This window comes from Lissotriton helveticus, chromosome 2_2 (assembly GCF_964261635.1).
Source record: "Lissotriton helveticus chromosome 2_2, aLisHel1.1, whole genome shotgun sequence".
Lineage (NCBI taxonomy): Eukaryota > Metazoa > Chordata > Amphibia > Caudata > Salamandridae > Lissotriton > Lissotriton helveticus.
The window spans coordinates 109768497-109795943 of NC_136060.1; the positions used below are offsets into that span (position 1 = coordinate 109768497).

The following is a 27447-nucleotide window of genomic DNA, read 5'->3' on the forward strand; positions in this document are numbered from 1 at the left end:
ACGATGACGACGCCCCGACTTCTTACGCTTACCTGACGAACCGGAGGAATGGTGGCGACTCCCGGAGCGCTCATGGCGGCTCCGCGATCGTTCCTTCGACCGCTCCCTCGACCTCCGACCGGACCGGGACCGCTCTCGACGCGGGGCCGACACACGGAGCTCGAGAAGCTTGCGGGACCGCTCCCGCCTAGCTTTACCAGTCAAGGCCCGACAGTCGACGCAGGACTCCACGTCGTGGTCCGCGCCCAGACACCGGAGGCAGAGTCGATGGTGGTCGGTGACCGACATCAGGCGGTCGCACTCGTCGCAACCCTTGAAACCGGGCATCCTACCGGCACCGTAGAAGATTAAGTAGTTAACAATAAACTTGGTCAAAAGACCGGAGTACTGCTCTTCGGATCTGCGCTAACTGGCGCGGAAAAAAGAAGAACTGACGTCAGCGCGCGGAGGCGGCGTCTATATACTCCAGCGACGTCATCACGGCGCACGATGCCGACGACGCGGAGCCGCAGGGGACGCCTGCAGACGACGCCTACCGACGCGCAGGGGTACTGCTACGCAAAAGTTTCCGGATCCAGACTGACGCCTGGGGATATTCTAAGGTAAGGAATCTAATACTAACCTGTTTCTTTCAGATGCACAATGCACAAATACGATATCACGCGATGCAGCAGGCAGCACGATGGAGACAGGGGTACGATGCTGGCACAAATATGAAATCACGCGATGCAGCAGGCACGATGGAGGCAGGGGCACAGTCTGGCACAGAGTACTACTCGGAATTAAAGCACCGTCTTTTGTTGACCAAATCAGCAAGCTCTTTGCTTCATGTTTTCTGATACGGAAACTTTAAAGAAATGTTGATTCGCTACATCTTCTCACTCATTGGAAAGCAGTTAACCAATCTACTATACCGCTCATTTGGACTAATGCCATTCTTTATATCGTGACCTGATGTGTAATACTACAACACCTATATGATTCAAAATGAAGTAGCAAGGCTCATTTTTGGTCTTTCTACTCGTACTTCCTCTAGCTCTCTGATAAAAAAAATCTTCCCTAGCTTCTGATGGCCAAGAGAGACATTTTTAACGCCCTCTCTATCTGCCATCGAATTTGTTTGTGTCTAAGGTGCCATGGTGGGCCAAATAACGATGGGCTGTGACAAATTCCGAGTGGCTGAAATCAACTAAAGCATTCCCTCCATCACATTTTTGTGTTCAGTGCAACAGGTATGCCTAGGCATGGGTCCTATGCTCACCGTAGGACTGAAACCAACTTGTAGCAAACTGTAGAGGCCCAAATAGGCTGAAGCGGGTCTAGGGCTGCTTGTGCTCTGCCTCAGAGAGGACTTGGCCTGGACATTTGTGCAGGACAGTTTCTATTGGAGCAGGAAATGGTTGATTTGCATATGGCTGGCTCCCGTCTTAGGTGGCAAGGACGGCAATTTTTTTTTACAAAAGTGATCAATTGGGATAATACCCGCCAGTGGCTGAGCTTAATTCAAGCCTTCCACCCATCCCTTTTTTGAGTTCCTCAGTGTGATGCCCTAAGAGCAAGATGTACATCCAGACGTGGGGCCCATACTCACTGTGCCACTGGAACGAGGCTGGCCATACTATAGAGGCCCAAATAAGCCGAATACGTCTGGGTTGCATGTGCTCAAGTTTGGAGGGGGCCTGGCCTGGTTCACGCTGCACTGTTCCTACTAGAGCAGGGCCAAGGTTGATATGCATATGACTGGTTCCTGTCTGAATTGGCATGGTGGGGTTAAAGAATGGACTAGGTTGAGACCCCTAGTAATGACGAGTGGCTAATATGAATTCAAGCACTGCACCCATCACTTTTTGTTGTTCCACTGTACTTTCTAGCGGCAGGGCCCCAGTTACCCACTTTTTCACCTCAATGATCACAATTCTTTTTAGGTCCCTGTGTTCCTCAAAGGGAAGCCTTATGCACATCACCACAATATTCCGTGCTCTGATTCGTTGTTGTTCCTTCTATCATCTGGCTGCAAAACACTGGAATTCCCTTCCTATGGATATTAGTTTCATGTTTTCACATCTTGTGTTTCATAAAGCCATTAAAACCTGATTTTTTCTAGTTTAAATTATTTGTACTCTTTTTTTTCCCCTCTATCTCAGGACTCCTTGGAGCTAGGAAACCCTTTTGAAGATAACAGTGAACTTTTTAAGTCTCTTTTATTATTACTATTTCCTGGTTAACACCCGCCGAGGAGGTGCAGCCTTGATATTATAGGTCATAGGGATCTACTACTCATCTCGCATGGACGCTACTGTTCACTGTATTTGATAGGATTTATGACGGTACAACGCGTACCGTCACAACGCATCCCCTTACCACGCATCCCTTACAACGCAAGTCTTTACCACGACTTGCGTTGGGGGGTGCGGATTTCGAATAGTATAATTTACTATTCTATCACCAGTCCCCGTGGACCCTAGGGAAGGTGTTTGGATAGTAAATTTACTATTTTTAATCCTTTAGCGCCCTCCAGCGCAAGTCGTGGTAACGACTTGCGTTGTAAGGGATGCGTGCTAAAGGTACCGCGTTGTGAAAACTTCGTGGTAAACAATGTTTACCTATTTGATAGCAGGGCCCCTGCAACTCTGCCAAAGAAAGACAACATTCTACAAGCGAGAGCTGGAGCTGTGTGGAAGACTCTACAGTTAGAAAGTAGATCCATGAGACTAATGGCTGAAAAGGACCTTGATTCAGCCCCCCTTTGGCACCAAAGATGCAGCGCCGACAAGGAATCATGAAACAAAAGGGTTTATACTGACTCAACACCACCATAATCTACATCATGACACTGAGTTCACAATACTTTTTGGTATCTTTTCAGAATTTGGACTGGAAATCTTAATGTTCATAGCGAAATAAAACGTACTGCAGGAGAACCAGGAAATAGCTTATGTAGCAATATTGCAAATTATATATAATGTTCATGTTTGATACCTGAATAGTTTTTCAACGAGGGGCAATGACTCAATCCCCAGGGGCTGCCTGTAGCCAAGCTGGTCAAGTCGTTTCCTGAGGTTAATGTACTTTCTTTCTGCAGCTGTGCTCATTGTGGAAATACAGCACAAGTCGGTGCCTGAAAAAAGGAAATCACAATTGATAGAGATCACCTACATGCGAGATTAGAGAATGCACACAACTCAAAGGTATTTAAATGTTAGGAGACTTTCCCCCAGTTTCTATTGCAATTGCTATTCAATTCAGTCTGGAGTAGATTAAAATTGGCAATGTTCGAGATCAGGCCCAAGGTTAGGGAAAGTCTGCCAAACTCAATGACATTTTGGAGGTGTAACATAAATTAGATGACAGTAGACACAAGGAAGATAGATAACTGGTAATAATTTGGCTATTGAGGCACTGTTTGCCCCGGCAGTTTTACTCTTTCAGTACTGTAAATAATACATGTTGCTAGAACCCAATTTAATGATAGTCAATTTATGAGCCAGCCGCAAAAGTATTTAAATATGCAGACTTCAAATCTACAGACAGACTACCAATATGCGCCCACCTCATTCAGCTCTATAACCGGCTTGGCAATAGACATCAAATATTTGGATTTTTTTCTTTTTAAACAAAAAAGTCACAGTTGTTGTACAGCATCTCTAGCGGATTCAAAAAAAGCCACATTCAGAAAGACTGCAATGTTTCAGTGGGTATGGTCCAAAAACCCTTGGCATAGTGTCCATACAACACCGTGCTTCTATATTTAACGTTCTGGATGACCTGGTATGTTTTCTGGAGCAAGAGACCTTTGTCATGCATCTCCCGATGAGACAACAACATGAACAACTGTTGGATGCAGTGGCATAGAACTTTTCCCTCCCCTCCAGGGACGAGATTGCCAACTGGCTCGTCATGATTAATGTGTGTACTAGGTTAGAGCTGGCCCCTCATTCCCTCTGCCTGTACGTAACGTGAATGTGAGTGTGCAGGAGTGCATGAAAGGAAGAGTATCCATGTTGGAGTCAGCCCCTACAGTTGTAGCCCCTCTCTCTGTATTCACCCCTTCGCTACTCTTTAGATTTCCAGCTCCCTTTGGAATTTTTAGTAAAACAAAGTGTATTGTCTGGCCTTGTATCATCATTCTCAGAAATAAACCTTTGTTTCACAGGGCTAAACTTGAATAGTTCCAACAGGTCAACCCGTGACCTGGAAAGAGAAAAAACTTGTACACTGACTGTGGCCTTAAAACAGGGCTTGGGGTAGTCCCTTTGCAGGAAGGCATGGGTTACCAGCAACCCCTCCTATATCCTATACTTTGTGTTGAGAACAGAACTTGTGTGCCATGAATCAACAAAAGAAAGATGGCTCATTCAGCCTATAATGGTTGCCCATGGTACTGTAGTCAACTGAATAGAAATTCACTTTGCAGCAAAACAACCCCCTTAAACAACTTGGGGCAAACTTGAAATTTACTGGATAGTGGGACATGCGGTAGCTGAATATACAATATTCAGTGCTTCCCTTGAAGAAGCTCTGCACAATGATGTGGAGAAAGGACAAGACCAGGGACAAACATACTGTCTGTTTTCCTTCAAGGGATAAGGACCATATCGCAAGGGCTGAAGAGATGCTCTACACTGCTGAAGAGGAGGTATGCTGGCATGTGTGCTTAGAACCTATTTCTACACAGCCAGAAATCCAGTATGTTCATACTGCCAAGAGAAGACTCCCATGCTCCACTGCCCAGACCATTCTGAAGATCCGAGCAACCCGATCAACAGTGACGCAGCAGCTGGAGGGTGAAGACTTTCCAACTACATCTAGCAGAAATGAAAGGCTGGTATTTGCCCCTGCAAGTGGCACACCGTGTAGAAGCCCAACAGTGTTGAGACCTCTGCATCCATGACACAAGCTGCATCTGTAAGATTGCACTTCGATAAGATGGCCATGAGCTGCAGAAAAGGCACTAAGTCTCCTCAGCACTCTGCAATTCCTTTTTAAGACGTTGCAGCTCCTGGGAAGCACCACTTTGTGCTACTTGGGGGCATGCATGTTGCAGTAACAAACACCAAAGGGCAACCCATCTGACAATACACACGCACAACCACGCCCCGAAACTAGGTACTGGTCTTGGCTATGCTAGTTTGTTCAATTGTAATTGTAACCCTGATTTCCAATGCAAACCCTCCAACTACTGTTGGGCAAGAAAGGCAGTTGCATATTTACTAGGATAACCCACAGATTATTTGTCATATAGCTTATTAAAGTTAGTGTGCATATGTGCTTAATAGTAGTGAAAGCCTTGTATCCTTTGTTGAAAGCATACACGGTTTGGATGTTTTATTTATTATCTATGAAATGCATCAATTGTGCTAGTTTTTCTGCCCCCTCCCCGGCAACCACCCTCCAAGAGGAAGCCTTGATTGTTTGACCTAGCTAACAGGAAGTACTTGGTAATTTAGAGAGCCCACAGCAGTACTTGGTTCTTGTGTTTCCAAGAACAGCAACAATACCGATACAAGTATTGTCTCTGTGAATTTAAGTCTCATAGAACCTTGCGAACTTGCTTAACAGAGTGCCTAACAATTACTTCTACATTTTGCAATTCCAAATTGTTTGGAACACTACGACCTCCAGATAAGAAGCATAAACAAATTATTATTCTAAGTAAGGGGAAGCAAGTAGACCTCTTAAATAAAAATATTCTGGCAACCTTAGCTTGCTTGAACTGAAGTAAACTAAACAGTTGAAGCTGGAGTTCATTCTCAGGTATTCTGTACATACAACATCCATAGCCAAATAGCTCTGCAGAACTGACGGCATCTATCTCCAAAAAGGCGCTGAATATAAGATTCTGGGCCCGATGTAGGTAGCCAAATACCGGTCGGTAACGGCCGAAATTCGGTAATTTCTGCCCTTACCGACCGGAATAAGAGTTTCGAGATGTATGTGGAAAAAAAGTGTCCAAATCGGTAAAAACCAGTCGGTAAAATACCGATTCGGTATTTCATGAATCGGAATATACCGAGTCGGTAAATAAGAAATGGGTATTTTCCGAATCGGAATATACCGAATTCTTATTTACCAAATCGGTAAATCAGAAATGGTAAAAATGGCATATCGAGATGTAGGAAACCCAAAAAATACAGAATACTATGAAAATCGGTATTTAAGAGTCGGTATTTACCACGGAATGAAAGCAGGTGGAAACCAGGTGCAGGATATAAAAGAAGGCCCCAAAATGCAACAGTGCAACCACAATGGCAGCTTTCTACATAATGACAAGGCGGCTACGGATACAGGCAGCAGGATAGAGGGTCTGGCTAAGGGAGGAGCAGGTGTATAGGCAGAGGATCACCCTATTCCAACTGACTGAACCAGAGATCCTGCAAAGGTACAGGCTACACCCCAGAACCATCCTGGACTTGATCAGGGACCACCACCCATATCTGGAACACCCAACCCCAAGAGCACACGCCATCCCACCCCATGTGCAGGTGCTGTGCTGCCTACACCTTCTTGCTTCTGGGAGCAACCAGTATGTGATTGCTGTGGCAGGTGGGGTGTCCCAGAGCTGCCTGTCACGTTTCTTCAGGAAATTCCTTGACGCCATGATGCAGAGGATGGGACACTACATTGAGTTCCCTGACACACCTGCTGAACTAGCAAAGACCAAAACCAATTTCTACCAACTTGCACACTTCCCGCACATCATAGGCTGTATTGATGGCACGCACATCCCACTATGCCCACCTGCAGCAACAGAACACATTTATAGAAACCGGAAGTCTACGCATTCAATCAATGTGCAGGTGATCTGCAACGCTGCCAACTTTATTACCGACATTGTTACCAAATTTCCAGGGAGTACCCACGACTCCTACATCTTCCAGAATAGTGGGATATACACACGCCTTGTTGCTGGTGATTTTGGGGAAGGATACCTGCTAGGTAAATAACTGTGAGACACCCTGATAGTCAATGCAGAAGGATCAATCATGAGTATGTGACTAATCATTATTTCTTTTTCCACCCAGGTGACAGTGCATATGCCCTGCGTTCATTTGTCCTCACCCCCTACCTGAATCCACCCACCAGGAGTGAAAGGCGTTACAACGTGGCACAACACGTTGCGTGGTGGAACGCACTTTTGGACTGCTTAAAAGCAGATTTCGCTGCCTCCATAAGAGTGGAGGTGCACGGCAGTACACGCCAATGATCTGTTGCAAAATTATTGCGACCTGCGCCATGCTGCACAATCTTGCCACCAAGTAGGGCACAGAGGTAGAAATCAAATATCATGAGGACATAGATGATGGGACAGAACAAGCCGATCACAATGCAGCAGGAGCAGCGCCACCAACAGATGGCAGACTGAGACGCGCAGAAATCACAACCAGATATTTCTAATAGAGTGAGGAGACACAGGCATGTTTAGTTCCTGAAGCACTCAGTTTAATATGCACTACTGCACTTCACATATACCAGACCACATGAATCAAACAACATCCGCATTCACACTGGGTGGCCAAAGTTCACATCACTGTGACCTGTCCTGTGTTCAGTATTATTTGTTAATGCCTGCGCTTACGCAATATGGTGTGGGAGCTACGGGGCAGGGGGTCAACTTGCGCAGTGGTGCCAGGGTCTTCTGCATGGAGCCTGCTGCTCCGACGAACGTCCTGTACAGGCGTGCTGGATCCACTCCTGCTTGTGGACTCCACTGTGTCCCCAACACACGTGTTACCAGCAGTGGCTGTCTGCTGTGTCAGCAGTACCTCCATAGCAGAGGTCACTCTCCCCATCCCCCTGGACAAGTCACTGCAGCAGTGCACAATGTCAGTCTGCATGTTCACTGACCGGCGGCATAGCAGGGTGGTTGCAGTTGCCAGCCGGTTGATGGCCTTATTCTGCTGCTTAAGTACGTGCCTATTCCTGCGCCTTTCTGTCTGGTCACTCTCCAGCATGTCACAGAGGGAACCCATGTGCACACCCATTTCCCTCACCCCCTCTGCCATGGACTCCATTCCTTTTGCCATGGACTTCATTCCTAGGGCCATGGAGCATATCCCCCGATCAATGTTTGACATCCTGCTGTTCAGGATGCGCACCTGTCTGTGCACTGCCATGATCCCTTTGGCCTGAATGCGCTGGATCTTCACCATAGTGGTTTCCAAACCAGCAAAGACCCCCTGCGTATCCTGTCTCTCGTCTCGCTCACGTGCCCTACGACCACGGACACTTGCATGCACAGATCCTGATGACCCCTGTTGCCCTGCGTTGCCAGCCAGTGGTGGAGTGCTAGGTGTGTGAACCTCCACCTCTTCTTCATCAGAGCTTTCTAGGATCCTGAGTGGTGGAACATCCTGCCTCCTTGGCCTCACATGCACAGAGGATCCTGAGGTTGGTGTTGTGGCACCTGCAGGTGCTTCCGGAGTCTGTGTCCCAAACAGTAGGGGTGACAGCGGCTGTGCTGTGGTGTCTTCCTCCAATGCTGTGGGTGCCTGCACTGTGGAAGTGTCCTCAGGGACAGTGCTGGGTCCTGATGTGTCTGAAGGCTTCTCCCTCGCAGCCGTTGCTGGTGCACTCGCCTCCCCTCCCTGCGCTGCGCTGCACTGCGCGATGACTCTCCTGTGGGTAGACATGGACAATGATCACCTGTGTGTCTTTATTAAACACATTCCTATCACACAATTTCCTAAGCCTCAACTGCTTGTGTATGGGGAGTGTGGCATGGCATGCTGAATTCTGTGTTGGCTGCTTTGATGTATGTTCCTATGACTATGACTACCATGATGCATTGCTGGTGAGTACTGACATGTGTTCTGGATTGTGATTCAGTCACCCACATTGGGGAAGGGGCCAGGGAATGGGTGGGGATTCATGTCCATGCATCTTACCTTTCTTTCTTCCATCTCTGGCTGAGCTGTCAGCATCCCCAATCCCGTGTATGCATTCCGGCTCCATGGTGGATTCCACCAGCCGCTCCAGTTCAGTGAGGCTTGGTGCACGGCTCTTCCCTCCACCTGTGACTAAGGATTCTTTCCTATGGGTAGCAATCCTCTTTTTGGTGGTGATCCTCAGATCATACCACCTTTTTTTGATATCTTCAATTTCCCGATGTGTGACCCCTAGGGCATTTACTTTGCTCTGGATCGCCAGCCAGGTGTTTCTTTTGACAGACTCTGCTACTTGCAGGGAATGTCTCCCAAAAAGCTGGCTGTAATGCTGCACTACCTCCTCCACCAGCACCTGGAGCTCAGTTGTGCTGAATTTTAGCTTCCTTTTTCTATCACCTCCATCCTTCTGGCCTTCCTGGGACTCCATGGTGATGCTCTGCTGGGCTCAGTGCAGCCTGCTCCTCTGTCTCCCCTCCAACTCTCCAAACAGTTCTGTAGCTCTGCACCTGCATGGGTGTGGCCACCTCCAGGTACTGGGGTGTGGTACTTGCATCTGATTGGTTGATTTCTCAGTTGCTTTGTTGTGGGGTGTGGTGGGTGTCCCTGATTGGTTAACTGGCTCACATGTCTTCTATTCGAATTTTCGAGATCGGATTTTACCGATTCGGTAATTTCCGATTCGGTATCTCCCATTCATTCCTATGGGTGATACCGATTCGGAGATTACCGAATCGGGATTTACCGAGTGTGGATTCCGATTGTTACCGATTCTGGTTTTTTTACCGATTTTTTAGCTACATTCAGTTTTCCGATTCATAATCCGATTCATAAATCGGTATGAATCGGTATTTAAGAACCGGAAAAGTGAACTTACCTACATCGGGCCCCCTGTCACATGCAGCATAAATAGAGTTTGCTAGCTGCTGTTTGACACACCACATTAACAGAGAAGTGATAGCCTCTGTCAATGGGGTTCTCTGTCAAAGTCCAAGATTCTTGACTAGGGTGCTAGGATTACCTAAAATGGGCAGAAGAATGGGTGAGCAGAGTGTTGGACACATGGAGTGATGCAATCTATTATGAATGGTCTGTTCTAAATCCTTCCAACAGGAGTACTAGCGAACATGAGTAAATATATTACCAGTGTGCTTGAGGCAACAAAGCCTGGGTAGAGAACCCTACCACACAGGAAACAATATTGGCAAGCTCAGAATGTAGTGTATCAACCAAGGAATTTTAGTGGAGTGTTCATTAATGTGGATTGCTCTGCTACAAACACCTGGTGTCTTTGAGGGTGACAGTAAAAGCTTCTCAGCCTTGGACAAAGAATTGTAGATAGAAAAAGTGCAAAATTAAAATTGTACAAAAACACAGGAAGTAAGGGTGATAAAATGCTTCAGACAAAGACCATCAAGAGGTTGCAATGAGATTAAGTGTGTCTGCACCTCTTGATAATGCCTGCATAGCAAGTATAAACAATGATATGGTAGTAGTTTGCAAATAGGAGGAATGGGTAATAATACAGAATCAATTAAAATGTGTTCTTGGAATATTAATGGGTTAAGAGGCAAGATCCAGAACGCGCAAATTGATTCCCTAGTAGGTATATTTCAGATTGTAGTACTACAAGAAACATGGGAAACCAACCCATTTCTTTTACATGGATACGCTGGCTATTATGAACATGGCAAGAAAGACCAAAGGTTCGGGCGCGCTAGCGGGGGTCAGGCAATATTTATCTCAAACACATTACAGGTCCATCAGGAGCAAGTGGAAGTAAATAGCACGAACATTCTGATAGTTAAATTAATCTACAAAACAAATAATCAAAAAACTAAAACTTTATACTTGATCACTGTTTACATATTGCCAAATAACCGAAGCAGAGAAACAATTTGCGGAACACTAAACAATGTTTTAATCACCATGATGTTGGAGGATCCGCTAGCAGACTATTTGATTACCGGGGATTTCAACCTTAACCTTATGTCAACCCACATAAGAGATGATATAACCCAAACGCAAAATCACCTATGGCTAATTCCAGAGCAGGACCTAGGCAAAGATAATGCCGTCAATAAGAACAGAATAGGAAAAAATTTGTAAGGGATATTGAAGCAATGGGACTTCGAATTCTAAATGGCAGAATAAAATCGGATGTGCCTCCTGCATACAGTTACTTTGGGTATAATGCTCACTCCAGGCTTGATTATACTATGACTTCATTATTTATGTTTCACAACATTACTTCGTACCAACTAAAGAAAGTAAATGAAGGTGACCACGCCCAGCAAATAATTATAATGAACATCGGAACAAATACAAACAAGCCCTTCCGGACTGTTCAAGGGCAAATTGGGACAAATAACTATAAAAAAATATTTTGGAATGTTGGCAACAAAGAAGTAATGAACGAACAGATAGAAAGGCTCATCGAATCATGCTTTAAAGACACTGCACCAGAATCAGAAATTGAGCAATGGGAACACTTCACTGGATTACTAATCAGGACTCAAAGTGAAACACAGTCAAATAAGAACCAAAGAAGGAATGACTTAGCCAGGGACAAGGATCAGCAGTTAAACCTGCCATATGCAATAACGAAATTAAAGAAAGATCGCAACAGGATTATTAGGTCAATGAAGAAACCGGGAGTAAAAGTAGAAAATCTGGGAATTTTGAAGCAATTAAATCAAAATCTAAAAAAATTAATATGGGGTGAGAAAAATAAAGCAAAACAAGAAAGCTGGGCAAAAGTACTTTATGCCAGCAAGCAGAAGAACCCAAGAGACTTCTGGAAAATTATCAATGAACTGGCTAGACCCAACAAGCAAGTAGTCTTATCACCGCTAACTGAGCAGGAATGGGAGATTTACCTGAGGAACCACCTCAATCAGGATACTATTCAGACAACTTTGCCGGATAAGAGTTACAAGGGCAAAAATTATAACGACACAGAATCTTCCATTCACTATAATGATTTGGATACGCAAATACCAGTCGAGAAAGAAGAGATAATTAAAATGATTAAAAAAACAGAAGAACGGTGCGCCCGGACCAAATGGGATACCATTTGCACTCTTTAAGGAAAATCCCGAACTATGGGCGCCTATCCTAGAGAAATTATTCTTAGAAGTCATACTAACAGGAACTGTCCCCAAGTCATGGCCAGGATCCCTAATAACCCCAATTTTCAAGAAAGGAAACTGGGCACTGGCAGAAAACTACAGGCTAATCACCTTACAAGACACGGACGCCAAGTTGTTTGCCAGAATCCTGCTGCCCAAATTAACAGAATGGGTGTCGGAGAACAAGAAATTGCCTTTAAATCAAACAGGCTTCGTTCAAGGTTTGGGAACAACCACAAATATTCTTATTCTTGCCCTACTTATTGACAAGTCAATTAGACGGAAGCAACCCTTGTATCTATGTTTTATAGACTTCAAATCCGCATTTGATTGTGTCAGTAGGAATTTACTTTGGGAAAAACTTGAGACAATGAAAATACCATCCTCACTACTTAAATTGATTTGTCTCTTGTATACAGACACATGGGTGAGTGTGAGGATGGGGGACGGCAGTACATTATCTAAGGAGATTCCAGCAAAGGAAGGCCTAAAACAAGGCTGTGTTATAGCTCCCCTTCTTTTTAATTTGTTTCTTGCCGACCTAACGCCAATACTGGACTATGAAAACGCACACCCCCCCCCCCCCGAAATTAGCAGATAAGCAGCTCACGAACCTATTATATGCGGATGATGTGATACTTTTGAGCCATACCAAAGTGGGTCTACAGCGATTAATTAGGAGGACTCACACGTATTCGAAGGCAAATTGTATGGTCATAAATGACACAAAAACCAAGATTATGGTAGTTACTAAAAATAATGCGAAAAAACACATTATTAAAATGTACATGGATAACACCGAGCTGGAGCAAGTGGAGGCATATAAATACCTAGGAGTGCTATTTGATGCGAAAGGCAATTTTCAACTACAAAAAAGGGACATCCAAAGGAAATCAAATGCATTGTCTGCTGCTTTCAGAATTGTGCAGAAATCACTTCCCAGCCTAACTTACGGCCCTCTTCTCAGTATTATTTCTGCAAGACTAGAACCGACTATCACATACGGTAGTGAAGCTGCAACGGGGAGGGATACTGAAACCCTGAATAAAAACATAACCAGAGTATATCGGGCCCTATTTCAGCTTCCAGCAGACGCTTCCCCTGCCCAAGTAAGGTTGGAGTTTGGACTAATTAACCAACACTATGCTAGGCAAGCCCACTTCATAAAAGTTTGGAATCAAAGAAAAACTGATCACCAAAATGAAATATCGCACCTTTTATGGAAAGAATTATGTAACGACACAAACTCTATGGCAGGGTTGTACCTAAGGAAAGCAATAAACGATTTTGAGGTGACGTCAATATGGTATACAAATATAACCAAGACATCGTTTAAGAAAATAATTAACAAAACTGCAAACCACCTATCTATTCTAAACGATAAAGCTATCCTTACTAAGAGAAAACACGCTTGGACAATAATAAATGGTTATAAAAAGAAAGAAATTTAACAATATTTGGTGACTCCCTGGACGGAAAAAAATAAACAGGTGCTCCTCAATGCAAGATTCGGAATAATGCCAGGCCTGTGCCACCGTCCACCCTGGGCAAGAACTGTAACGCTAACGGAATGTAGATTGTGCAACACCGGTAAGGAGGACATCCTCCATCTTCTGTGTACTTGTCCGGAACTTTTCCAGGAGAGAAAAACTTTGCTTAAGATTCCTCTAAATGCACGATGCATAAGGTCTTGCAGGCAGGCCCTGATTAGGTGTTTGGACTCGAATGATATTATTTTAAATGCTACGTTTGTAAAGTTTCTAACGACAGCTAAAAGGAAACTAGGAGATGTAACCATTTTAAATATTTAAACTTTGAATGATATTTTAACTGTTTTATGCATGAATATAGCTTTTATTGATTTTTTCGAATGTGCAATATTGAAGGATTTTAAATAATCAGCACAATAAACTTAACTTACTTACTTATCTCTTGATAATCCCGACTCCAAGCCAGGGGTAAATGCTACAGGAGTATGAAACAAGGTGCCAGAGAAATAAATCAATCTTACTGAGGTGCAATTAGAATGCTGCCAGCTTAACCACTTGCTGTGCCAGGGTACCCTTTTTCTACCCACACATACGCTGCTATTCCACAAGGCGATCTCATACTAGAAGATGGCGCTGCGGTATTCCTCGGTTCAAAGGTGCCCCCAACATCCCTCAAAGTGGCCTCCCCAATGCCTCAGGCACACTAACGAGTAGGAGGCTTAAACCCTGGGAACACAAAAGGGTCAGCACAGTGGGGAACCGGTTTGCTGAAAACACTCATCACACATTAAGATTTCACACACACACAACCTCCCAGACACCCTTTTCCTAACACATGCCAGTCTCCTGCGGCATGTGAGTACATACTGGGCAGCGGATGATCACAAGCCACTGGCATTGGCATTGGCATTGAGAGCATTGTACACAATAGGACAAGGTCGGCGCTTGGTGCGGTGGCTCTATAAAGGGCTCTGTTACCATCTCATGACATCACGTACAAAACTAAGAGAGAAGTGGGAGACAGACTTAGGCAGGGCACTCTTCGACAAGGAGTGGGCAAGGCTGCTGGAGTACCCCAAGAAGGTGTCTCGTAATTCGAGCCATTTTACGAGAGGCATACTTAACACAATATAAAATGTACCTGATATACCCAACAGCACCTTCAATATGTCCCCGTTGCCGGGTGGAGGGGACGGACTTACTTCACATGCTGGGCGCTGGCCCACAATTATCAGAATACTGGACAGGAATAATAATTTATTTATTTATTTTTGCGATTTATTGAGCGCACAACTACCCTAAGGTGTCTCGGCGCTATTGAGGGGAGATCCGTGCTGAGAGAGAGGTAGCCTAAGCTTGATCAAAAAGCCAAGTCTTTAGATGCTTACGAAATGTCAACAGTGAAGGGCTCTTTTTTATGTGGAAAGGAAGTGTGTTCCACAGTCTAGAGACGGCGACAGTGAAGCGTCTGTCTCCCCAGTTTACCTTTTTCGTGCGGGGGACTGGCAGTAGATGAGCTGAAGAGGAACGTAGAGTTCTAGTTGGCATGTATGTGCATAAGGCTTTTTTCAGATATTGCGGCCCTATATTATTCATAGCCTTATAAGTGATGCACAGAGCCTTAAATTTTGTACGGCTTCGAAATGGAAGCCAGTGTAGTTGTCGAACAATGGGGGAAATTGATGCAAATTTAGGTGTCCGGGTCAGAATTCTAGCAGTGGCATTTTGGATTAACTGCATCTTACTCATGACTCGCTCCTGAGCGTTTAGCAATAGTCCGTTGCAGTAATCCATTTTAGATAGTACTAACGTGCACATAAGAGTCTTGCCTGCATAAAGCGGGAGAAACGGCAGAAGTTTCCTGATCATTCGGAGGGTATAAAAAGATGACGAGACCACTGCGTTTGCGTGACTCATAAACGACAGCTTCTCATCAAATAAAACCCCTAAGTTTCTGACCTTTTTTACTGGGATTGGGGGAGGACCCACATCTAACGGCCACCAAATGGGAGACCAAGAAGGAGTCAGCCGGCCAAAGATCAGGACCTCAGTCTTTTCTGAATTCAACTTTAAACAATTGTGGTCCATCCAAGTACTGATTGCCATCATTCCATCTTGAAAATTTGCTGCTACTGCTTCTCCATTGTTATGGATGGCTAATATCAACTGCGTGTCATCAGCGTACGATGTTAACCCTATTCCATAAGACTTAATTACCCTCGCCAAGTCCGACACATAGATGTTAAATAGTGTCGGACTCAGCGAGGAGCCCTGGGGAACACCGCACGGTAGCGAGAAGACAGGAGAATAGAAGTCACCCATTTGAACAATTTGGGAGCGGTCTGACAGAAAAGAAGCCAGAAGAGATTTGGCTTTGTTTATAATGCCCAGTTTGCCTACACGGTTGATCAAGATGTTGTGATCAACCGTGTCGAAGGCAGCAGATAAGTCCAGCAGAATGAGCACTGCTGCACCTCCCTGGTCCATAATCTCTCTGACTTCATCTGCCGCTTTTATTAATGCTGTCTCCGTCCCATGGCTCTTTCTAAAGCCAAATTGCGTATCATCGAGAAGATTGTTCTGGTCGATGTAATTAGTTAATTGGTTATTCATGATCTTTTCAATTATTTTAGTAGGGAAGGGGAGCGCTGCAATTGGTCGATAACTTTTCGGCTCGGCCGGGTCCAGGTTGTTTTTTTTTATAAGGGGTTTATTAATGGCCTTCTTCCAGATTGAGGGGTAATGTCCCGAAGAAAACATATTGTTACAAATTTCTGTAAGCACAGGTGCTATTAAATTAGAAACTGGCTTAAGTATCTGAGGAGGACATGGGTCTAGCGGTGACCCTGATTTAGTTATTGTAATGAGGTTTGTTATTTGATTAAGAGATGTTGAACAGAAATTTTCAAAGGTGGTAGAGATAGGGGTAACATCCTCATTGGAACTAACAGAGTCCAGGTTGGTTTGGGCTGAAAAATTTAAAAAGATGTCATTAACTTTGTGCTCAAAAAATGCTGCTAGAGTGTTGCACAAATTTTGAGATGGTTCAGCAGTGGAACAGACTGGTAGAGTGGATAGTTTAGAGACTACCTGATAGAGTTGTTTGGTTGAATTTTTGGCTGACTCTATTTGCTCAAGATAGAATCTCTGTTTTTCTACAGCTAGCAATTTTCTGTAAGCAGCCAATGCTTGTTTATATAATTCTTTAGAATTGTTATCGTAATCTTTGCGCCACCTCCTTTCTAGGTTTCTGCAACGCTGCCTTTCGAGTCTTAACAATTCAGAAAACCAAGGGGCGGACGGTTTATTTCGATTGGGCATCATCCTTTTTGGGGGAACTAGTTGGATAAAGGCATTGTTAAGCCATGTGTTCTAGTTTTCAGCAGCCATGTAAGGGTGTGTTGTGTTATCTGATTGGGTGGCAGTTAAAATTGTTTGTAGGTTGGTCACGTTCAAGTTCTTCCAGTCTCGGAAGTGGACCTGCGAGCGGTGTACAGTATGTGGATTTTTATCCTTTATAGTTTTAATAGTAAATAGTACTACAGCATGATCGGTCCACGTTAATGGTTCTACTAGAGGTGGCAGAATATTTGGATCATTAGAGAATATGCCGTCAAGGGTATGGCCTGCTTGGTGGGTGGGAACTTTGCTCAATAGATTCAGGCCAGCCGATGACAAGTCAGCAATTAAAACAGAGGTATCCCTGTCGGTGGTATTTTCTAAGTGAAAATTAAAATCACCTAAGATGGTATAATTCGAGTTTGTGGCTACTGGCTCTAACAGAAGATTAAGAACTGTTAAAAAAGTGGTTCGAGAGGTGGGTGGGCGATAAAGAAATGCACCATTAAAGGATTGTGCCGGGGAAAGCGCGAAGGAAAAGGTTAGTGCTTCTGCGGCTCCAATATTTAGAGGTTCTGTCCTAAGAGTGAAGTGTTGTCTATAAATGACAGCTATCCCACCTCCTCTTTTATCTGAGGGTCTGTCCTGTCTGACTACCAAATATCCTTCAGGAATGGCAGAACAAAAATCCGGGCCAGACGCTTGATCTGCCCAGGTTTCTGTGACAAAGAGGATGTCTATATTTTTGCTGGTTAATAGTTCATAGATATCATCCTTGTGTTTAGATAGGGATCTCGCATTGATAAGCGCGCATAGGATATTATTCTTTCCTTGAGCTTTGACCGGATTATGTAATATACGTTGTGCAATGGGAGGAGTTAACTTGTATGCACAAGTAGCGCATTGTGAGAAATTAAGATTGGTAAAAGTGTCTAGCTCAAAACATGGACATCGTGAATATTTTAAGGTGTTCCCGATGTCCCTTAGCTGATGACTAGTATAGGTTATTACCTTATCTTCATGATGATATCTATGGAGACCAAGGGTACCAGCGCGGACTGGCGCAGACTGGCGCGGCTTGGCGCGATGACGGCGCTCCCGCTGCGCTTCCGTGAAGCCACTTTATGGTCTAAGCCCCGCCCCCAGCTGTAACGCTAATTCCGTTCTGGTCGGGGAGCCGGCCTTGAGGCACAATGAAGCTCTACCCTGCCCTCCACACTAACGGCACAGAGCCGCGGTGGAACGGGGCTAGGGGTACAGAGAAATCACAACAATGCTAGTTGGCTAAAATAGATTTTAAAAAACAATTATTAAATCAATTGTATCGATTTTTTAAAAGGGTGCGAGTTTACACGGACAGGGTCCGAAATTCAGCATATTTTCACTGGGCTTTGATAAGCATGCAGAGGAGGGTCCCCTCGCAATCTGCACGAGCTCTCCAACACAACACACAAGGAGCTGCCACCACCTTGCTAGTAGCTAGTGCTAAAAGCACTGGATGGGGTCACAGGCCAGACCCGATGGGACACTACAGAATGTTGTATACTGGGGTTTCCCGTGGGGTCTAGGGGTTCCAGGGAAGGGGCAAGATTCGCAAACTTGTCACATCTACTGGCTAAGTGCCTTCTCACCAGACGCTGGAAGTCCCCAAAGCCCAAAGATTAACAGACTTGCAGAAAGACCTATGCCAGTGGGGTCCAGATGAAAGTGTAGCCCTTAGGGGGGAAGAACGAAGGGGACTCAGCAAATCCCTAGTCTCTCTGGAATGTGATATGATATTAGAAAGCTTTAAAGCACAAACTTTGGAGCATGGGGAGCCGGCAGGTTCCAAATGAGCAGGTGCCCAATGGTCCAGGAATGATCATACCCTAGTAACAACAAGTGTGTAGGGCCCATTATCACCTGTGCCCGGCAGGTTCATACCTATATTCCACAATAGCCACGAGGGCGCTCCCGATATCCTCCCTTTTTATATTGATGGCGCTAAAGGTTGTTAGTTTGGGTTGGGATCTGGGTGGGTGGGGTTTTACACTCACATAATTGAACTTTGGTCGATGGTCATTACCAATCTATGACATGGCACATTTTAAGCTGAGGTCTGATATACTCAATATGTTAACGTGTTTTAGTTCGCATACTAATATAGAAGTTTCCAAGATGGACATCGTTCTCCAGTAATATTGTCTGTTTAATATAACAAAATGCAATTATGTGTGTTAATAAAAAAAGAAAAGTCCATGCAACTCCCAGCAAAATTTAAAAAGCGTGGTGTCCACCCTCCCCAAAGTCAACATTTCTCCAGGGCTCTCCTACTCAAGGGTTTTTAGTGGTACCTAAGAAAGAGAGATACGTCACATAAACCAGTTATAACAAAGGATACAAAGTTGGTAGAAATAAAAATTAGCTGACATTTTAACATACTACTGGCAAAAAAATGTTACAGTTAAGCAGAAGGGATAGTTGTACAATAATGACCCCTATCAGGAGGTTTCAAGAGTGACCCTTTTCAACTGGCAATGGTGAGCTTTTGTTACCTTTTGTAAAACATTTCTTACAAACACCTTTTAGTGAAACTAGTTCCAATGAACACACTTTGCTAGATAAGGAGAAATCTATTACAGTCACTTTCTGAAGGGATCCTTATGAAGTCAGATCATCTGTAGCCAAATATCATAAAAATATGTATGCGAAGAGGAAAATACAGAGAGGGCTTAGAGTGTGGTGAGAAAAAACAGTCTGCTCCACTCAAGAGGCACCATCTTTTACTGTATGTCGATACGGAAGAAGAGAAAAAATGATACAACAGTGATAGTCTGAAAAAGTAATCAAAATCTGGGTGATTTAAAGTATGGAGATATATTAGAAAATCTAAATCGGTAAAGTATTCACTCAGAAAATAGAATGGGGATATAGAAATGAGTATTTCACCGGAAGGCATGGGACTAGTAGTCAAGTTCAGCAATAACACAATGAAATATGACTAAACTCAAGAGGAACAAGCATTGGCATAGCCAATAGGTCTCGCCTTTGGGACCTTATAAGTATTTAGTTATGCAGCACAACATCCTTGGTGCAACAACTTCAACTGTTGCATGGCTAAACACTTATAAGGTCCCAAAGGCGAGACCTAGTGGCTATGCCAATGCTTGTTAAAAATTTCTATACCAAACATAGTACAAAATGAATAAACTCATAAGAGCTTAATACTCGTTACAATTGTTATTGTATTAATCCCAACATCAAACTGGTGAACTTAAGAAAAAACATTATGCTTAAAGTCCACTCAATATCAATAACAGTACATGTTGTACATAAAACAAAGTTGCCGTTCGAACGAAACGTTTTACAGAGCACAAACATTTTTTTTCAAATTCCAATGACTATAGAACTTTCTGCTGTCTTCCCATTGATGACAAGACCTCATGACTAGCCCAGTGCATTTCCAGACATCGTGGTCCCTTCCTCAGTGGCGGGTCTGTAATCAAGCAGATAATATAAAATGTTTTCATAAGTACATGGAGAATAGACAATCCCCAATGAGTGCCTTGTTTGGAATTAAAATAGTGGAGAGTGAACCTTGGTAAAATACTGTTACGATTATACAGAAACATAATGTAAATGTCCAGAAAGCTCCAAACGTATATAGTGCCATAGGTAAAAAGAGGAAAGAAAATCCCAACACCTAGTGAATAGAGAAAAGACGCTGACAATGGTCTCTGTGAAGCATAAAAACGTGAAGATAAGTGAGAAGGAACCAAGCTCTGGTGTAACGCAACCTTTTTGAATGAAGGCTCACCTAAGAATGACTCTAAGTGCTCCCGTTTATTGGAAGAAAAAGGTGTCTGCGAAGAGACTCGGTTACACCTCTGCGACGAAAGAACGTCAAGGGTGAAAATAAATAAAAGGAAACATCGCTCACCTATGTTCTTAGTGATTTGACCGAAATGTTCGTTATGTGGATTACCAATTTAAAAGTCTGAAAACAAATAATGGTAATGGTATAAAATCTCGAATTCCTTCGAAAATAGGGATGAAAGCGAGTGAAATAGTGTCCAGTGGCTCACCTTGAGTAAGGCAGAATATCGTTGTCATAAGCATCACAAATATGTGCTGTAAAAATAAATAAGAGACCAATTACTTAGTGCCTGCGGGATACCCGTCTAGAAACCGCACAGAGCGTGGGGTGAAAAGCCCAAATCTTACCGGAAAGTGGCGAACGCGGTGTAATCCATTTGTATTTGTATTTGTATTATTATTATTATTATTATTATTATTATTTATTTTTGTAAAGCGCGTAGTCACCCGGGGGTATCCCAGCGCTGGCAAGATCCTATCTCCTGAAATAGGAGGAACAGAAGAGAAAAAGGGAAAAAGAGAGAGGAGGGGAAGGGAGGGCAAAGAGAATCAATGTTAAGGAAGAAGTAGGATTCACTGGGGAAAAAGGTGAGTTTTGAGCCGTTTTCTGAAGCGGAGATAATGTGGTTCGAGTCGCAGGTCGCGGGGAAGCGAATTCCAGAGTCGAGCGGTATGGATTGAGAAACGTCTTCCTCCGGACCGGGCTTTCTTGAATCTGGGGATAGCGATGAAGTTTTCCGTGTCCGATCGGAGGGATCTTGAGGGTTTGTAGGGTGTGATGAGTTTCCTAAGGACAGGAGGGCCTTGATTTTGTAGTAATTTGTGAGCTAGACACAGGGCCTTGAATTTGACCCGCTCCCTTATGGGAAGCCAGTGGAGGAGTTTGAGGGCCGGTTTGGCCGAAGCTCTGGCCGGGGTCTTTGTAAGAATCCGAGCCGCGGTGTTCTGGATTCTCTGGAGCTTGTTCAGCGTCGCTTCGGGGGCGCCCAGATAGATCACATTGCTGTAATCAAGCCTCGAAAGTACGAGGCCTTGAATTAACAGCTTTTGGGAGTTGGTGGGCAAGAGGGGCAGGACTTTCCTTAGCGTTTTCATGAGTCCGAAACAAGTCCCGGCTACTTTCTTTGCCTGCACAGCAAACGTGAGGTCGGTGTCGAGCCACACTCCCAGACTTTTCACTTCTTCTTTTGGTTCGGGAGGAGGGCCCAGGCAGGCTGGCCAGATATTCGGGGGGAGTGTGAGTCCTTTCGAGCCGAAGAGCAAAACCTCAGTTTTCGAGCCATTTAATTTTAGGGCTGAAGTGTTCATCCAGCTTTGGACCTGCGCCAGGCAGTTATATAAGTCTGCCGGTTGTTGACTGGGGTGGGATAGTGATACAACTAATTGTGTGTCGTCAGCGTAACTGACGACGCTCACTCCGAATGGGATGATGACCTCCTCCAATGTGGACATATAGATATTAAATAATGTGGGGCTCAGGGAGGAGCCCTGGGGCACGCCACATTGGAGGGGAACTTCGGAGGAGCGGGCGTTATTCTCCCAGATCTGGTAGGTCCGTTGATCCAGAAAAGATGAGAGCCAGGCTAGGGCCGAGCCGTCTATACCAGCTCCTTTGAGTCTTTTATTGAGGAGTTGGTGGTTGACGGTATCGAAGGCCGCACTTAGGTCGAGGAGGATCACTGCCACTGATCCTCCTCCGTCCAATAGCGCTCTGGCCTCCTCTACCGCAGCTAGGAGGGCGATGTCCGTGCCCTGCCCTGGACGAAAGCCCGTCTGGGAACTTTTTAGTATGTTATTGGCCTCCAGGAACTGGGAGAGTTTTTTATTAACCAGTTTTTCAGCAATCTTGCTGATTCCTGGGAGTAGGGAAATGGGCCTGTAGTTAGCCAGATTTTCGGGGTCAAGCGAGGGTTTTTTTAGCAGAGCTTTCACAACTGCCGCCTTCCAACTCGGGGGTACAACTCCCTGTTGGAGTGAGGTGTTGATCAGATGGGTCAAAGGGGGAATAATCGTGGGGGCTACCTCCTTGAGGATTCGGAGCGGGGCGGAATCCCTGGGAGAGCCGCTTTTTATGGATTTTAACGTATTTCCCACTTCTTCGGTCGTGACTTGACCCCAAGAGGAGAGACAGCTAGTTGTAGGGAGGTGCAGAAGAGTGTTTACTTCGCACGGGATCACGGGGGGAATTGAATCGAGAATTTTTCGTATTTTTTCATGAAAAAAATCCGCCAATTGTTGGCATTTTATCAGGTCATCTTTGGGGTCTGTGAGGTGTCTCGGTCCGTGTACTGGAGTTTTAAGAAGATCTTTTAAAATGGCATAGGATTCCTTGCTGGAGCATACTGCTTTCTCTATTCTTTCCTGGAAGAAAGAGCTCTTAGTTTTTCGGATAGCAGTTTTATAATTTGAGAGAGAGGTGGAATAAACGTCTTTGTTTATTTTCGATTTGTCTTTCCTCCAGGAGCGTTCCGTTCTCTTGCACTCTTGGCGCAGGGCTTTTAGCTCGGGAGTGTACCATAGGGCCGAGGAAACTCTTTTAAGATGTTTGAAGGAGGAAGTTTTGGGAATAAGTGCATCCAACGAGGTGGTGATCCACTCGTTGAACTGCTTATCTGCTGTGGCAGGGTCGATGGAAAGTTCAGGAGAGGAGTCTGCAAGGGCGGCGGCCCATTCACCGGATGGGAGTTTGTGCCACCGTCTGTCAGTGACCTGAGTTTTGGTGGTTAGAGGGTTGGTGGTGGGCAATGTTCCCTCTAATTTTTTTCCTCTGTGTGCGGCAGTGTAAGGTCTATGTGCGCTGCTTCCAAGGCTGTGTGCGCCAGTAACCAGGTGTGCGTGTGGGTGCAGTGCTAAATATCACTCCAAACTTTTGCTTAAAAAAGTGAAAAGAGTGCATTTCCTCACATACAGATCCACGTGAACGGTGTTAAGGCAGGTTTGAAACTGTCCCACATAGCAAGTTGAAACCTTAGCAGCTATGTTGCTGCATTTCTTTTCTTAATAGAGCTGGGCTGCGGGGTGATTGTGTGCATTTGTTCAAGTTTTCATGTTGATTTCAGCTCATGGTGGTCACTGCAATTAACATGAAAACTTTAACAAATGCTCTCTTTGAGCAGGAAAAATAAAATTTCGCAGTTTCAGGTCTGGATTACGGTAGGGCCCCATCAGGCTTTTGACTAACACATTTTTAATGCTAGTGTCCGCATCACCGCATTAAAATGCATTAGTCACGTATTCTAGCACCCCTCTAACAATACTGCAGTTGAGGCACACTGCCAATGAGGCAGCACCAGCATGCTAAAATTGTCTAACATATGAGAGCATGCAACTGTGACTTCAAATTTAAAATGCTATGCGTCAGAGATATAATATTCATGAACAGCGCTGAGTAGGCAGGCCAGAATTTAACACATCAATTAGCCGTGCCCCAACCAGCCTTCCTGTGAGTCTACTTCTTTAATTTGATAGCTTCCATTCCACTGCTTTTTTATTTTAAACATGTGTCCCAGGATGGCAGAAATAGGCACAGCCCACAGATAAGGCTCGGCGTTCGTGGCAGTTCGGGGCAGGGCGGGTAGAGAAGGAAAAGGACTCGCCCAGAGAAGACAAGGACAGTGTCCACTTCTGCTCTGCCGCTGGCAAAAGCACTCATTGATCTCTAAATAATTAATGTAAAAGTGAAAAGGTAACCACATTGTTCCTGCTTACATTTCACATGCTTTACTTAAACTTGCATTCCCTATGAGTGTTTGGTTTCTCCATGATTTTGTAACTTTTTTTTTAGGCAGCATATTACTCTCGTCTAATGCGTAATATGAATTGTGTCGCATCCAGGAGTTTATAGCGGGTTACAATTGGGTTGTAGCTGAAGGCAGTGCAAGTTTCTATCAACGGGGCAGTATGGTGTTCAGTGGAGGAGAGGATGTGGCACTATGGTCAGAGCTGGCGAGTTTGGAACTGGGGAACCAGGTTCAGCCTTCATGAGCAGTCCACCAGACCACTCTCCTGACGGAGCACATTCCCTTGCTATACTTTAGACGCCCTGGTGTCTTTGCACCATCATGCATTCCCTAACAGTGGCAACTTTGGGTTAACTGTAAAGGCCTGTCAACCACAATCCATATCGAAGTTCACCTCCAGTCTTGCAGGCAGGCCTATGAAGCAGCACACCCTAGCGCGACAGTCACTGAGGTTACAGGACCCTTGAGAAAGGTGGCTCTAGAGCAGTGCGATCGCACCGGATGCTGACTATTATTAAACAAAACTCCCACCTATGCTGGTTCTTTTTTTATCGACTCAGAGTTTGTGCTTCTCCACACCAACCCTCCTAAACTATATGGCCTACCAGAATGGATGACATATCTGACTCCTACACTTTTCGTCCTTTGGCTTATGTAGCATTTCCTATATGCTGATTTACACACGTATGTTTGATTGTGTATGTGTAATGTGTGTGTGATGCAAAGTACCTCTGACATCCTTTAATGGTATGAGTGGCGCTATACAACTAATTCAATGTATCTGAGAGAGAATGGTTAAAGGGACTTGGTCGCTGTTGAAGGGTGCTCCTGAGAGAATCCATGGTGGAGGTGGGCATGGGGGGGGCACCAACTAACATTGTCGAACTGGGAGCCATCAGCGTTAAGGCCGGCCCTGGTCTTGCTGTATTGTTTTATTAGTAAAGCGAGGCGGCGGGGGAGATTGTGCACTTTTATTTAAGTATTCATGTTAATCGCAGCTCGTGAAGGGGCTGCAATTACCATGAATACTTAAATAAAAGCACAAACTCTCCCCCGCAGCCTTGCTTTACTAACAAAACAATACAGCACGTTTAAAAACACCATGTATTTGTAGATTAATCTGCCTTGTTTGCAGATTTGCTGTATTGTTTTGGTAGTAAAGCAAGGCTTCGGGGGAGATTGTGTGCTTTTATTTAAGTATCCATATTAATTGCAGCCCCTTCACGAGCGGCGATTAACATGGATAACACATGGGTGTATAAAAGAAAATAGGACATAGGGGGTTGAGGTTAGAGGAAGCTTCACAAATCATTGCTCTGCCAAAGAGTGCTTCCCTTTTTAGGCATACATGGTGCAGTGTGCACAGATGTAAACATGGTGCATTGATCCGTTTTATTCAATTGAGGTTGGCAGCCTATTGGAGTCCTATTCCTTGCAATTTGCATGAAGTGCCACCCCTTGCCTCCCAATCCTTTCACAAACCCCTTGCTACACCCACGCCCTGATATGAGCTGCCACAGCTGGCTAACAAATGAAGCCCTTGCCAGCAGGTAGACTGGACTTTAGCTACCCCTAAGTCTGTGAAAAGGTTCCCTCAGACTACCAATCTTTATTTTCTTTGGGCCAGACGCACCAGTAAGAAATGCTAGTACACTTCAGAGGCAGCTCCTGCTTGTCATATACAAGAGGCCTGCCTAATCCTTTTGGGGACCCGCGACTCTCAATCATGCCAGGCGTCAACCTTGCAGAGGGCGGGGTCTGAGTTGGTTTGTGGAGGCCGGTCAGCACCAGTCTGGCTCTCGACACAGGTAGTGCCCAGTGGTGGCTGGTGACATTTCAAAGTGGTGGGCGTAACAGTTCGGGATGAGTGCCCTGTAGCGAGTGAACATAGCGAGTCCAACCATCAAAGGGCGCTTGCGTGGATTCTCCCCCAAGAAAAAATGTAAAATACAGTGGGCAAATGGTGCATTTTCAAGCAAATTTAAGAAAGCAAGAGGGGTAATAAAGCAATTGCGAAAGTGTAGTTATGAGAGCAATTAAGAGATTTAATATGCTAATGACATAGGTAGCTGCTTATTCAGTATAACTAAAGTACTTCAAAACAGACTTTGAGATAACAGTGCTGAGTACCTCACAGATGTCTATATTTATTCATAGCCTGGATATGTTTTTTTTCAATGACAAATGGAAGGAGCCTCATGCGAGAGGACGTTGTTATCATTTTTTGAGAAACACATTTTACGTTTTGTAAAGCAAGAACATACACATTGTATAATGAACATTGTTTTAACGTGAGCCTCTCATGCTACTATTGGATTGATCCATGCGCTATTCAAACGTAAAAATAATTAAATCAAACATACATCTCTCAAACAATTTACTTTTAATTCCTATAAAATTGGGCTACAGGCAGGTTAATCTATTTTGCACAATACCCAGTGCTTACTGTTAGACACATTTTCACTGTGTGTTGCATATCTGCCCAAGCACACACTTTTGATTAGTTCATTAAAGAGCTCATATGTACACATTCAATTAACTAGAACAATCTTAAACCGAAGTCCATGAAAAACATTTAATGATGTCCACTTTTATCTCACCCACAAGCACATAAAAACAGTTGGTCGTGGGTCCGTGAATATGTGTACTGTTCTATTTTCAAGTGGCTTGCCTCTCTTCTGCTCTCAAGCCGGCATACCTGAAGCTTAGTCATGTGCATTGCACTGGCGTCAGGCAGGAGGGCCGTGCGGGATGCTGTGCCGAAGACTAATCTGCCCAGTTCCAACCATTTGTTAGCAGGTACCCAATACTTGAGAATTGGTCTAAACTGCCCGAAAGAGTTAGTGTTCTGACTAGCTGTTCAATCGATGCAGCGATAATCAGAAAGCCTTTTGCTATGTGTTATATACCACGTTAAAAAGCACAAGTTCTGTGGCTGTGACAGGAAGCACCAGACATTGTAAACTCTGAAGATCTGCTGCCTCAGGAGTTAGCCGAAACATTGTCAAAC

General features: G+C 44.5%; 1 protein-coding gene across 1 annotated transcript in view; it reads right to left on the reverse strand.

Moving 5' to 3' along the window:
- The window catches only part of CEP135 (centrosomal protein 135), a 375473-nt gene that overhangs the window by 312733 nt on the left and 35293 nt on the right, over positions 1-27447 (reverse strand). The window contains exon 2 of the mRNA XM_078678164.1: positions 2980-3118. Coding sequence (XP_078534290.1) covers positions 2980-3092 — 113 coding nt within the window. The 5' untranslated portion in view covers positions 3093-3118. The remainder of the gene's footprint in view (positions 1-2979; positions 3119-27447) is intronic.